General features: G+C 42.2%; 1 protein-coding gene and 1 long non-coding RNA gene across 2 annotated transcripts; both read right to left on the bottom strand.

Moving 5' to 3' along the window:
• Positions 1 to 564: 564 nt before the first annotated feature.
• LOC118965224 lies at positions 565 to 11,794 on the bottom strand. Its single transcript, XR_005052486.1, has 2 exons — positions 11,712 to 11,794; positions 565 to 860 (listed from the first exon to the last, which is right to left on the bottom strand). It is a non-coding gene; the product is annotated as an uncharacterized LOC118965224 (long non-coding RNA).
• On the bottom strand, positions 576 to 4,014 carry LOC118965223. Its single transcript, XM_036982200.1, has 10 exons — positions 3,949 to 4,014; positions 3,280 to 3,299; positions 2,890 to 3,090; positions 2,323 to 2,708; positions 2,193 to 2,237; positions 1,921 to 1,965; positions 1,669 to 1,708; positions 1,501 to 1,562; positions 915 to 1,009; positions 576 to 807 (listed from the first exon to the last, which is right to left on the bottom strand). The coding sequence occupies exons 2-9, from the start codon at positions 3,293 to 3,295 to the stop codon at positions 944 to 946; spliced, it is 861 nt and encodes a 286-aa protein (XP_036838095.1). The 5' UTR covers positions 3,296 to 3,299; positions 3,949 to 4,014; the 3' UTR covers positions 576 to 807; positions 915 to 943.
• Positions 11,795 to 12,840: the final 1,046 nt, after the last annotated feature.

The raw sequence follows: 12,840 nt of genomic DNA on the forward strand, positions 1-12,840 counted from the left end.
AAGGCCTATTTCATGCTCTCTTCTCCATTTGGTGTTTACAGCCACCTTGACTTCAACAATCCGACCAGGGGACACAAACCAGAATGCAATGTTTTGTTCAAATGCCTTTTCCCTCACCGTCTGTAACTCTGTGTTGTTGTATGTGTCGCACTGCTTTGCTTTATCTTGGCCAGGTCGCAGTTGTAAATGAGAACTTGTTCAACTGGCCTACCTGGTTAAATAAAGGTGTTCTCAACTGGCCTACCTGGTTAAATAAAGGTGTTCTCAACTGGCCTACCTGGTTAAATAAATGTGTTCTCAACTGGCCTACCTGGTTAAATAAATGTGAAAAAAAAGAAAAATGTTTAGCTTAGCTCAGCTTAGTCATCGAACTATTGGAAAAAGTCAAGCCTTTGTATGCCTGTTCCAAACTCCTCGAAAAGAGAAAGCTATCCGTATTGAGTTTGTGGTTAGCAAGTTTTTCTTGCGTCAAGCAACCCAGGTCACCCCCCACTGTTTGCTACACTGGTGTCAGAAGTATGATGTATGTGCAAACTAGCAGTGATGTTGAGATGCATCCCCTTCCACAGATCCTGTTTCTTCTTTATTATTTTTCATTCATTTTTATTAAAATGTTTAATATCGGCCCCAATTTCTATACATTACACCTGCAAGTGCTCTTAACATCAAAAGTAAAGACATTTTCTTAAGTAGGCCATACAATTAAAGATGGAATCCATAAAAACAATTAGCATGTCTTCATTGTTGGTACAAAAGTGGAACTGCTTTCATCACTTCTGGAACGAGGTCTTGAAGAGGGATGTGGATCTTGAAAAGATTAGAAAACATGAATCACAACATGTTAGTGGTCCTGATTTGACCTGTGATGGTTATTCTAATTACAATGACCACATGAATGACAACCTACAACCTACTTTGAACCAACTGGAACCTAATTATTGTCCTAGAAGCGCCGCTTCACATATGAAAGCCGTGTACAGAGGTAGCTGTAGACTGAAGACACTGTGTACTGGAAAGAGAAAAATGACTTGTGTGAGATCCACAGCAGTACTGACTCTTGTTTAACAGCTCCATTATGACAGTTTCACTTCTATTTTTCTTTTTTAAGTGTCTCCCTGAAGAGGCACATGATTGATGATGTATAATTTCATCATTTGGCAAATATTTGAAATAGCACTATATACTGTACCAACTCCATGATAGAAAGAAAGGTGTTCCTCATGTTTGGTATACTAAGTGTATACAGATGTATAATCTTAATTTGAGCCAGTTTACTACATCAGGAAAATAATTCTGCAGCAACAGGAAATGTGAATTGTTATGTGGATTATAGTTCATGGACATTTTTATAGGGGTTGATATTCTTTGTTAGGGCAAATCAAGTCTGAAACTTCATAGTGGAAATGCAAATACACTACTAGTTTGCATTTCAGCAACAAAAGAGTGATCAAATGAAGATCCTACATCTGTAGTTATATCATTTGCAATGATTTGACAAACCATTATATTGCTCCGAATCACAGATAGACTGTCAGAATGAGGCCTTGTAGAGGGATGTGGATCTTGAAAAGATTAGGAAACATAAAACACAAGATGTTGGTGCTGATTTGACCTGTGATGATTACTGTATCACATTGACCACATGAATGACCACACAATAGAACCTACTGTGAATGAAAACGTAGTTGTAGCCTGAAGACACTGCCCACTGGAAAGAGAATAATGACTTGTGTCAGATCCAAAACAGTTCTGACTGTTGTTTAACAGCTCCATTAATTCATTTATTTCAATTTGACTGATTTCCTTATATGATCTATGACTCAAATCTTTGAAATTGTTGCATGTTGTGTTTATATTTTTGTTCATTATAGCAGTTGATGATCTATAGTTACTTTTATAATTTGCAGTAATTTGACATACCATGACACCGTTTAGAATCCAAGCTAGAAAGCCACAACTTCTGGTCTGTAAAATAAAGGAGAGGAAGAATGAGTACATCAAATACAGAGATACTGTATTCAAAATGATGATTAATTGACATCATACATTGTAAAGCTTCTGCTTAATCTTTTTGATTACTTATTTCCTTATATGAACTGGAAATCAGTAAAAATCTTTGAAATTGTTGCACGTTGCGTTTATATTCTTGTTCAGTATAGTAGTTGCTGATGTATGGTTACTTTTTCTCATACCATGGCAGCGTTTAGAATCCAAGCTAGACAGTCACGATTTCTGGCCTGTAAAAAAAGGAGAGGAAAAATGAATACCGTACATCAAATAGAGAAATACTGTATTCAAAATGATGATTAATTGATACCATACCACAGGATCTATGTCAATCTTCTGCCTAATATTTCTGACTGCTGCATCATTGTGAGGACAGTCCAGTAGTCCCTGGCTCTCATGGAACAGACAGTCCACTGTGTCAAACTTCTGCCTAATATTTCTGACTGCTGCATCATTGTGAGGACAGTCCAGTAGTCCCTGGCTCTCATGGAACAGACAGTCCACTGTGTCAAACTTCTGCCTAATATTTCTGACTGCTGCATCATTGCGAGGACAGTCCAGTAGTCCTCCCAGTCTCTCATGGAACAGACAGTCCACTGTGAGTATTACATCACTTCTGGTCACTAGTCTGCTGCTGTAAGGTACAGTGTAGTCTGGGTTGAAGGTGTGATGCAGCACTACCAGAATGACATCTTTACCCACTGTCAAGAAAGAGAATGTGGGAATACGTCAAAATTAACCTATAAGCCTCTCAAATAAACAATTTAGTCATGTCATTCATGCCGTTGGTACATTTGAGGAAAACTGGTGTGGAAAGAGAATATCTAGTATAGAAGGAAATAACATTGTTTAGGAAGTCATATTTGGGATGAGTTACTGTACTTGGAATCTGTTGCAGTGCTGCTTCAATATCAGTCCCGGCGCGGGAGACGATGGGACAGAAAGCCATGATGACATCACTCTCCACTGGAGACTTGACTTCCGTAAAACATCTTGTGGTGTTGTTGAGTCGTCTCATAAACTGAATATGAGTTTCCAAAGTATTGCCAGTCTCAACTGTGTAGTACTTCATATTGTGTGCCACTGATTTTAAACAGACAACAAAGAGGAAGGTCAAAAAGGTCATTGATAAAAGTATTAATGTTTTTGTTAATTGGAACAATGTTCATAGTTCAGCCAGATATAAGAGCATTGTAGGTTTAACCATTTACTTTATAGTGCTCCCCTTCATCAAAATGTTACATTATACAAAAGAGCCCTGTTGAAAATTACCTTTGTGTTCAATCATGGATCTAAAGGAAGTGAATGAACAGACAAATGGGTTTATTAGTCTAGATAGATACATTCAGGATAGGAAAACATGTACAACAACCAGTGTGCAAACCATCTATCTGTCTTATATGTTTCTTAATTCCATTATTTTACTTTTTGATTGTAGTGAATTGTTAGATATTACTAGATTAGATAAGCGTTTCGCTACACCTGCAATAACATCTGCTAAATATATGTATGCAACTAATACAATTTGATTTGATCTTTCTCCATGGTGCGAACTGCATACATTAGCGTGAAGCTATTTCACATTCTAAACTTTCACTCTCTTATCTTTCACAGTATCCACTCTAGAGTACTTCACCACCTCAGTCCTTCCACTGGACCACGTGATTTCTTGGAATTTGACAGTGAAAGTAATGTGTTATTGTAAATGTACTTACTGACTCTGTTCTATTCTACATTCATAGAATTACTGACCTAAAAAACATTCCATTCAATTCTGCACAACCAGTTTCCACATAACCAAATGTACTGTTTTATTCCTGCTGTAGATATAATTTAATATCTATCACAAAACCTTTCACGACACCCACCCAACTGTAAATGATAGCTATGGTGTTCGTATTGAAAATGAAATGTCAAATGAAATGAGGAAAATAGACTTACCCTGCAGCTATTGGACTCTTTTCTGTTGACTGTACTGCAGTTGTGGCTTAAAGTGATTTGTTCTAATAGCTAAGAGAAAGTGAAACTAAATAGCATGAGATAATAAGGGGAGGGGCAATTTTTTCAGAAAGTCACAAATGCTGAGTTTACACAGGCAGCTGCGTTCTGATTTTTCTTCCGCTAATTGGTCTTTTGACCAATCACATCATATCTTTTTCAGAGCTGATCTGATTGGTCAGAAGACCAATTGGTGAAAACAATATAAGAATTGGGCTGCCTGTGTGAACGAAACCATCTAAGCAATCTACAGTTCAAACAACAAAGTGAGCACAACTGATTTGGTAAACAGCTGAGGAATGGGGCTGGAAAAATGTAACCACACTCACATTTATAGACAGAGCTATGGATGCACCACCATCCATGATATAGAAATTATAGTTTTAGACAAGGTTGGAGGCTATGCAGTCTTTGTTTACAATTACACATTTAAAAACAATGGAATAAAACAAGGTTATATTTTGGGTTCTGATGGGGTTGACAGTTGAAGTAATCTCATAGTGCAATTATAATTTATAGTCTTTAAGAATCAATGGATGTATGTATAATTAATTAAAAAGTCCAAAAATGTATGTACCAATAGCAGATTGCCACTTTAATATAAGGTAAATAACAGTAGTTAGACCAAGCACGATTTCAATTTGTTTGCTCGGCTCAATTGCTTAAAAATCTGTCCTCTCGTCCCCTTCATCTGCACTGATTGGAAAGACTTGACAGGTGAAAACAACATGGTGGAAGCTCATCTTTAGTCCATTGTCTTATGTATCCCTGCGCATTGACTCAGTACCGGTAGTCCCTGTATAAAGCCTCGTTATTGATATTTTATTGTGTTACTTTTTATTGAATTTTTTACTTTTTTTATTTGGTAAATAATATTTTAACTATTTATTGAACTGCATTGTTGGTCAAGGGCTCATAAGGAAGCATTTCACGGTAAGGTCTACTACACCTGTTGTGTTCCGCACATGTGACCCCAAAAAAATATTTGATAGAACATTTGATTTGATAGTGACACTGGCCGTCTCCACTCCTGGCACCCGTGGTAGAATATCATTAGGTTGAAATGTAGAATTAATGCCACGTTTAAAACAACTCAGAGCTTGGAAGTCTCAGACTTCAGTGCATTCTAAACAACGGTTAATCAGAAAATAAATGGGGGGGAAAAATTGTTTGAATGGTCATTTAATTCTTCCAATTCGGGAACTCGGGCCCATTTCTAAAGCTCTGACTTTCTGACCTGAGGATCACTGACATCATGGTTTATTTTTTCAAATTGCCAGTTGTTTTGAACGCAGCATATTTTCAACCAGAGATCATAATTCATGTTCTATAACGTGCAGCCCCACCCCATAGGGGAGATCTGCTCTGAGGTGGTTTCCCCTGCTGCCTAGGCAGCGAATAGCCTGAGAGAAAATTATGCACCCAACTGCAGCCAATGGGAGTACAGGTGTCCCTATATAAGGGGATGCTTCCCCTCAATCAGCCTCCCATTATTTTCAGCGACTGGACTGAAGAAGCCAAGAAAATAAGTCTCAGGACGAACCTGATGTCGATCTCTAAGTCCTCGACGTCGTCCTTCTAAATGAGCATACCATTTCCACCCAACCCAAAAGCTCTTTTATGAGCTCAGTGTCGCTGCTCCACTATGGCGACTGTAGACTCACACAACTTATGTTTTGTGTGCCTAGGATCACAGCACGCTAGGGGCGGCCTCACAGATCCCCCGGAATGCCCTAGCATGTTGCCTCTAGAGAAGACGAAGATATTGGGAAGTGTTTGGATTTTTCTCTCGAACCCCCCCTCCCAATGGAGAGTGCAAGGTTTTTCTCATCCTTGGGCGAGGAAGAGACGGGCTCTGAAATTTCAGCAGCCCTCTCCTACGCAACAGCCTCTCTCTCTGCGCTCTGATTTTCCAGGGCTCATTGAGCGAGATGGCTGGAGATCACGCTGCCCTCCATTCTCTTCAACCCGGAAGTAGATATGATGGAGGGCGGCCCCTACTCTAGACCAAAAAGAGCGGTGGTGCCACTGGGAGCCGGCAAAAATCTTTACACCCCATTCACCAGAGTGGACGGCAGACGACCCCAGGGGATCCCCAGGCTCGAGGACACCATGGCTGCGTACCTCGTCCTGGGTATGAGCTCCTGGCCGTCACCCAGAAAACCCACTCTACCTACAACAAAGGACCAGCTCACAGCTCAGCTGGTAGAGAAGTCCTTTGCACTAGAGGTCCAGGCTGTAGCAGCAGCGAATAATATTGCCCTTCTGGCAGCCTCTCTGTCCCTTCTCACCACGTAACACTGAGCTGTCAGGAGAGGAGATATAAGAGGCGTCGAGAATTTCCGACGCCATACTTCATCTCACCCAGGCGTCGGCTGTGTGTGTGGGAAGGTCCATGGCCACTTCGGTGGTTGCGGAGTGACACCTCTAGCTGACTTTGACGGCCATGAAGGAATCCGACAAAGCCGCCCTGCAGAACGCCCCCATGACAGAGCGTTTTGGGAAGACAGAGGAAGCAGCTATCTAGACAACTGCCATTGGCAGGAGGGTCTAGATCAAGTCCCAGAGAGGCACCCAGCTTCACTCTCTAGTAGACCTGGGTCTACAGCCAGACGGAGAGCCCGTCGAACCGCAGCACCTCGGTGGGCCGTATGGGCCCCGCACCTCCGGCACCTTCCACCTCTCCTGCAGCACCAGAGAGAGCAGCCACTCCACAGGCTATATTCGCCCTACTTCCTAGTGCCAAAAAAGATGGGGGGGAATGAGGCCAATATTGTATCTACGCAGTCTCAACGAGGCCCTTTCGAATGCTTACGACAAAACGTCTGCTGGAATGTGTCCACACCAAAGACTTTTGAATATGCATAGACCTAAAGGACACGTACTTCCATGTGCCGGTAATCCACGTCACCGGAAGTTCCTGCGTTTTGCCTTCCAAGCATCCCGGAGTCGCCCCTTTACTATTGACAATGAGATTGGTGTTTTGCGGGTAGCATTTAATGAAGCTGCCATTTGAGGACTTGTGAGGCGTCTGTTTCTCAAACTAGCCACTTTAATGTACTTGTCCTCTTGCTCAGTTGTGCACCAGGGCCTCCCACTCCTCTTTCTATTCTGGTTAGAGCCAGTTTGCACTGTTCTGTGAAGGGAGTAGTACACAGCGTTGTACGAGATCTTCAGTTTCTTGGTAATTTCTTGCGTGGAATAGCCTTCATTTCTCAGAACAAGAATAGTCTGACGAGTTTCAGAAGAAAGCACTTTGTTTCTGGCCATTTTGAGCCTGTAATCGAACCCACAAATGCTGATTCTCCAGATATTGAACTAGTCTAAAGAAGGCCAGTTTTATTGCTTCTTTAATCAGAACAACAGTTTTCAGCTGTGCTAACATAATTGAAAAGGGGTTTTCTAATGATCAATTAGCCTTTTAAAATGATAAACTTGGATTAGCTAACACAACGTGCCATTGGAAAACAGGAGTGATGGTTGCTGATAATGGGACACTGTATACCTAAACTCAGCAAAAAAAGAAACTTTTTCAGGAACCCTGTCTTTAAAAGACCATTTGTAAAAATCCAAAGAACTTCACAGATCGTCTTTGTAAAGGGTTTAAACACTGTTTCCCATGCTTGTTCAATGAATCATAAACAATAAATGAACATGCACCTGTGGAACGATCGTTAAGACACTAACAGCTTACAGACGGTAGGCAATTAAGGCCACAGTTATGAAAACTTAGGACACTAAAGAGGCCTTTCTACTGACCCTGAAAAACACCAAAAGAAAGATGCCCAGGGTCCCTGCTCATCTGTGTGAGCGTTCCTTAGGCATGCTGCAAGGAGGCATGAGGACTGCAGATGTGGCCAGGGCAATAAATTGCAATGTCCGTACTGTGAAACGCCTAGGACAGCGCTACAGGGAGACAGGACGAACAGCTGATCGTCCTCAGTGGCAGGCCACGTGTTACAACACCTGCACAGGATCGGTACATCCAAACATCACACCTGCGGGACAAGTACAGGATGGCAACAACAACTGCCCGAGTTACACCAGGAACGCAAAATCCCTCCATCTGTGCTCAGACTGTCCGCAATAGGCTGAGAGAGGCTGGACTGAGGGCTTGTAGGTCTATTGTAAGGCAGGTCCTCACCAGACATCATCGGCAACAACGTCGCCTATGGGCACAAACCCACCGTTGCTGGACCAGACAGGACTGGCAAAAAGTGCTCTTCACTGAAGAGTCGCGGTTTTGTCTCACCAGGGATGCTGGTCGGATTCGTGTTTATCGTGGGAGGAATGAGCGTTTCACCGAGGCCTGTACTCTGGAGCGGGATCGATTTGGAGGTAGAGGGTCCGTCATGGTCTGGGGCGGTGTGTCACAGCATCATCGGACTGAGCTTGTTGTCATTGCAGGCAATCTCAACACTGTGCGTTACAGGGAAGACATCCTCCTCCCTCATGTGGTACCCTTCCTGCAGGCATGACACTGCCACCAGCCATACTGCTCGTTCTGTGCATGATTTCCTGCAAGACAGGAATGTCAGTGTTCTTCCATGGCCAGCGAAGAGCCCGGATCTCAATCCCAATGAGCACGTCTGGGAGCTGTTGGAACGGAGGGTTAGAGCTAATGCATTCCCCCCCAGAAATGTCAGGGAATTTGCAGGTGCCTTGGTGGAGGAGTAGGGTACACAGCAAGAACAGGCAAATCTGTATCTCCTCCATGAGGAGGTACACAGGATCACCAACAATGCAGCTGGTGGCCACACCAGATACTGACTGTTACTTTTGATTCTGACCCCTCCTTTGTTCAGGGACACATTATTCCATTTCTGTTAGTCACATGTCTGTGGAACTTGTTCAGTTTGTCTCAGTTGTTGACTCTTAAGTTCATGCAAATATTTACACGTTAAGTTTGCCTTAAATAAAACACAGTGAGAGGACATTTATTTTTTGCAGAGTTTATAAGACTTGGCTGTGCTGTGCTCAATTACTGTATATATATATATATATATATAAAAATAACTTGGCTTTGCTCAATGTATCACCACTCAGGATATGACCCAGATGCAGACACAGGAGGCAGATGGTTCGGTTCACAGAATGTTTATTATAACCAAGGGGCATCCAAATTGGCAGGCAGAGGTTCATAGTCCAAGGCAGAGTCAAAAAGGGACAGAACAGCAGGCAAGAAGGTTGGAACCGGGAAGACTAGAAAACAAGCACTAGAGAAAACAGGAAACACACTGGTAAGACCTCACACAACAAGACAAACTGGCAACAGACAAACAGAAAAGGCTGGTATAAATACACAGGGGATAATGGGGAAAAATAGGAGACACCTGGTGGGGGGTGGAGACAAGCACAAGACAGCTGAAACTGATCAGGGTGTGACACAATGACTACATAGGACTTGACTAAATGAATGTGAGAGATGTTTTTCTCCATTGTAAAGAACACAGTGCAACCTTTGGTAGGTAGTCATTGAGCAAAGCCAAGTCAGAAATGGTCAATGTGCAGAACCAAGTCATATATATACACACGACTTGGTTCTGCACATTGACCATTTCTGACTTGGCTTTGCTCAATGACTACCTACCAAAGGTTCCACTGTGTTCTTTACAATGGAGAAAAACATCTATTATTGAAGATGCCCAAACTGTGGAGATAACAATAGAATGTGAAGTTAAAGTTACTGGTTTCCATCTGTGGCCATGCTTTTCCCTAAATGATTATGACAACTATAGTTCCAGAATAGCCTAATCTTTTGAATACGGTGTAGTTTAAAAAAAACAGCAACATAACTTTAACATTAGCTTAGCTAGGTAGCTACACTGACAGCGGTCAGTTACCTATTTGTTGATGTTTGTCCACTCCACGTGGAAGTCACCATGACGTTCCTTCCCACCCGCAGTTCATGAATATGTAGGTCTATATGTAGTCTGCGTCATTATTCAGAGATGGAACCTAAACAAGCATTTCCGCTCTTAAGCAGGAATTACATTGAAATAAGGGTGGCATTCCCCTCTGGTGGGTCCTTTAATATAAGGTCAGGTACAGGTGGCTAACTGTCAAAATAAAGGAAACACCAACATAAAGTGTCTGAATAGGGCGTAGCTTCGTACACCTTGGCATAGATTGTAGAAGAGTCTGGAACTCTTTTGGAGGAATGCCATCATTTTGTTGATGGTGGTGGAAAACCCTTTTTAGGTGCCGCTCCAGAATCTCACATAAGTGTCCAATAGGGTTGAGCCTGGTGACTGAGACAGACACACATACTTTTTAAACACCCTATGCTCCTTTCAGACCTCTCTTTCAAAGCAGAATATAATGAAGAGATGTTGTCTCCGCCCTAACAATGGGAGTCGATGTCCCAAAGGTGAGAAGGCAGGAGGTCTGCTTAATAAACAGAATGTCGTATTCCCACATGGACAGATTTTGATGGGATTGGACCATTTCTCTTCACTTCTTCCTCTCTGATCAAAATCACTGAGATCTCTTCTTCTAGCCATGGTAGCCAAAATAATGGGCAACTGGGCATTTCTACACATGACCCTAAGCATGATGGGATGTTAATTGCTTAATTAACTCAGGAACCACACCTGTGTGGAAGCACCTGTTTTCAATATACTTTATATCCATCGGTTACTCAAGTGTTTCCTTTATTTTGGGAGTTACGTACACATAACAGTTCATACAAGACTATCACTCAGTTGTTGGTGATCCTGTGTATCAGACATCTGTATGAATGTACACTTCCTACTCAGGCTGGATAACATTTCAGCAAAACATTATGTTACTGCTGAACAGTCTTATTGAACAAGGAACTTCATTTAAAGGACAATTCCTCCACATATTCATCGTCACCAAACCAGCATGTTTCTATGATCTGTGGTTACAAAGATAAGATCCTAAAAAAAATGCTTGTCAATGACATCACAGGGTAGAGTTAAAAACTGTGATTTTTACAACCGGCAGTGAGTTTCTAGCCCAAGGAAGGGTATTTTCACTGCGAATCTCAGTGTTTGAAAATTTGTTTTTAAAGTGTGCTTTGATGTCATCGGGTAGAACTTAACATATGTTAACACTGGTATTGAGCTTTGTATTGTGCTGGAAATAATGAAAATTAGGTTGAAAAGTGGTGGAGTTGCCATTTAAGGATTTGATTGAATAAGGAATTTCATTTAAGGCCTATTTGATGCTGTAGCCTCCATTTGGTGTTTACGGCCACCTTGACTTCAACAACCTGACCAGGGGACGCAAACCAGAATGTACTGTTTTGTTCAAATGCCTTTTCCCTCACGTTTGAGCTCAGTTTACTCAGTCAAAGAGTGAGGCCTTTGTATGCCTGTTACCAACTCCTACAAAAGAGAAAGATATCTGTATTGAGTTTGTGGCTAGCAAGTTTTCCTTGGGTCAGGCAACCCAGGTTACCCCCCACGGTTTGCTACACTGGTGTCAGAAGTGGAATGCATGTGTAAACTAGCAGTGATGTTAAGATGTGTGCCCTTCCACTGATCCTGTTTCTTTATTCTTTTTCATTCATTTTTATGAAAATGTTTAATATCGGCCCCAATTTCTATACATTACAACTGCAAATTGTCTTACCATCAAAAGTAAATACATTTTCTTAAGTAGGCCATTAATTTAAGATGGAATCCATAAAAATAATTAGCATGTCTTCAATGTTGGTACAAAAGTGGACCTGATTTGACCTGTGATGGTTATTCTAATTACAATGACCACATGAATGACAACCTACAACCTACTTTGAACCTACTGGAACCTAATTATTGTCACAGAAGCGCTGCTTCACATATGAAAGCCGTGTACAGAGGTAGCTGTAGACTGAAGACTGTGCACTGGAAAGAGAAAAATGACTTGTGTGAGATCCACAGCAGTACTGACTCTTGTTTAACAGCTCCATTATGACAGACACCATCCATAAGTTTGACTTCTATTTTTGGCCTTGCTGGCCGTGCTGCTGCTCCAGTTTCAACTGTTCTGCCTGCGGCTATGGAATCCTGACCTGTTCACCGGACGTGCTACCTGTCCCAGACCTGCTGTTTTCAACTCTCTAGAGACAGCAGGAGCGGTTGAGATACTTTTAATGATCGGCTATGAAAAGCCAACTGACATTTACTCCTGAGGTGCTGACTTGCTGCACCCTCGACAACTACTGTGGTTATCATTGTTTGACAATGCTGGTCATTTATGAACATTTGAACATCTTGGCCATGTTCTGTTATAATCTCCACCCAGCACAGCCAGAAGAGGACTGGCCACCCCTCATAGCCTGGTTCCTCTCTAGGTTTCTTCCTAGGTTTTGGCCTGTCTAGGGTGTTTTTCCTAGCCAACGTGCTTCAACACCTGCATTGCTTGCTGTTTGGGGTTTTAGGCTGGGTTTCTGTACAGCACTTTGAGATATCAGCTGATGTACGAAGGGCTATATAAATTGATTTGATTTGATTTGACTGGGGACAGCAAGGAGTCATCATGTCAGGTAGTCCTGAAGCATGGTCCTAGGGCTCAGGTCCTCTGAGAGAAAGAGAGAATTAGAGAGAGCATACTTAAATTCACACAGGACGCCGGATAAGACAGGAGAAGTACTCCAGATATAACAAACTGACCCCAGCCCCCCGACACATAAACTACTGCAGCATAAATACTGGAGGCTGAGACAGGAGGGGTCAGGAGACACTGCGGCCCCATCTGATGATACCCCCGGACAGGGCCAAACAGGAAGGATATAACCCCACCCACTTTGCCAAAGCACAGCCCCCACACCACTAGAGGGATATCTTCAACCACCAACTTACCATCCTGAGACAAGGCCGAGTATAG

Source organism: Oncorhynchus mykiss, chromosome 7 (genome assembly GCF_013265735.2).
Source record: "Oncorhynchus mykiss isolate Arlee chromosome 7, USDA_OmykA_1.1, whole genome shotgun sequence".
Classification (NCBI taxonomy): domain Eukaryota; kingdom Metazoa; phylum Chordata; class Actinopteri; order Salmoniformes; family Salmonidae; genus Oncorhynchus; species Oncorhynchus mykiss.

Bases quoted from the DNA above. Each gene is read 5' to 3' on its own strand.
- LOC118965223 (XM_036982200.1), bottom strand. The intron at 2,238-2,322 runs GTATGGTATCAA...CTTTTTTTACAG, and splicing joins AGATTGACATAGATCCTGTG to GCCAGAAATCGTGACTGTCT. The intron at 1,709-1,920 runs GTATGTCAAATT...TTCTCTTTCCAG, and splicing joins GGATTCTAAACGGTGTCATG to TGGGCAGTGTCTTCAGGCTA.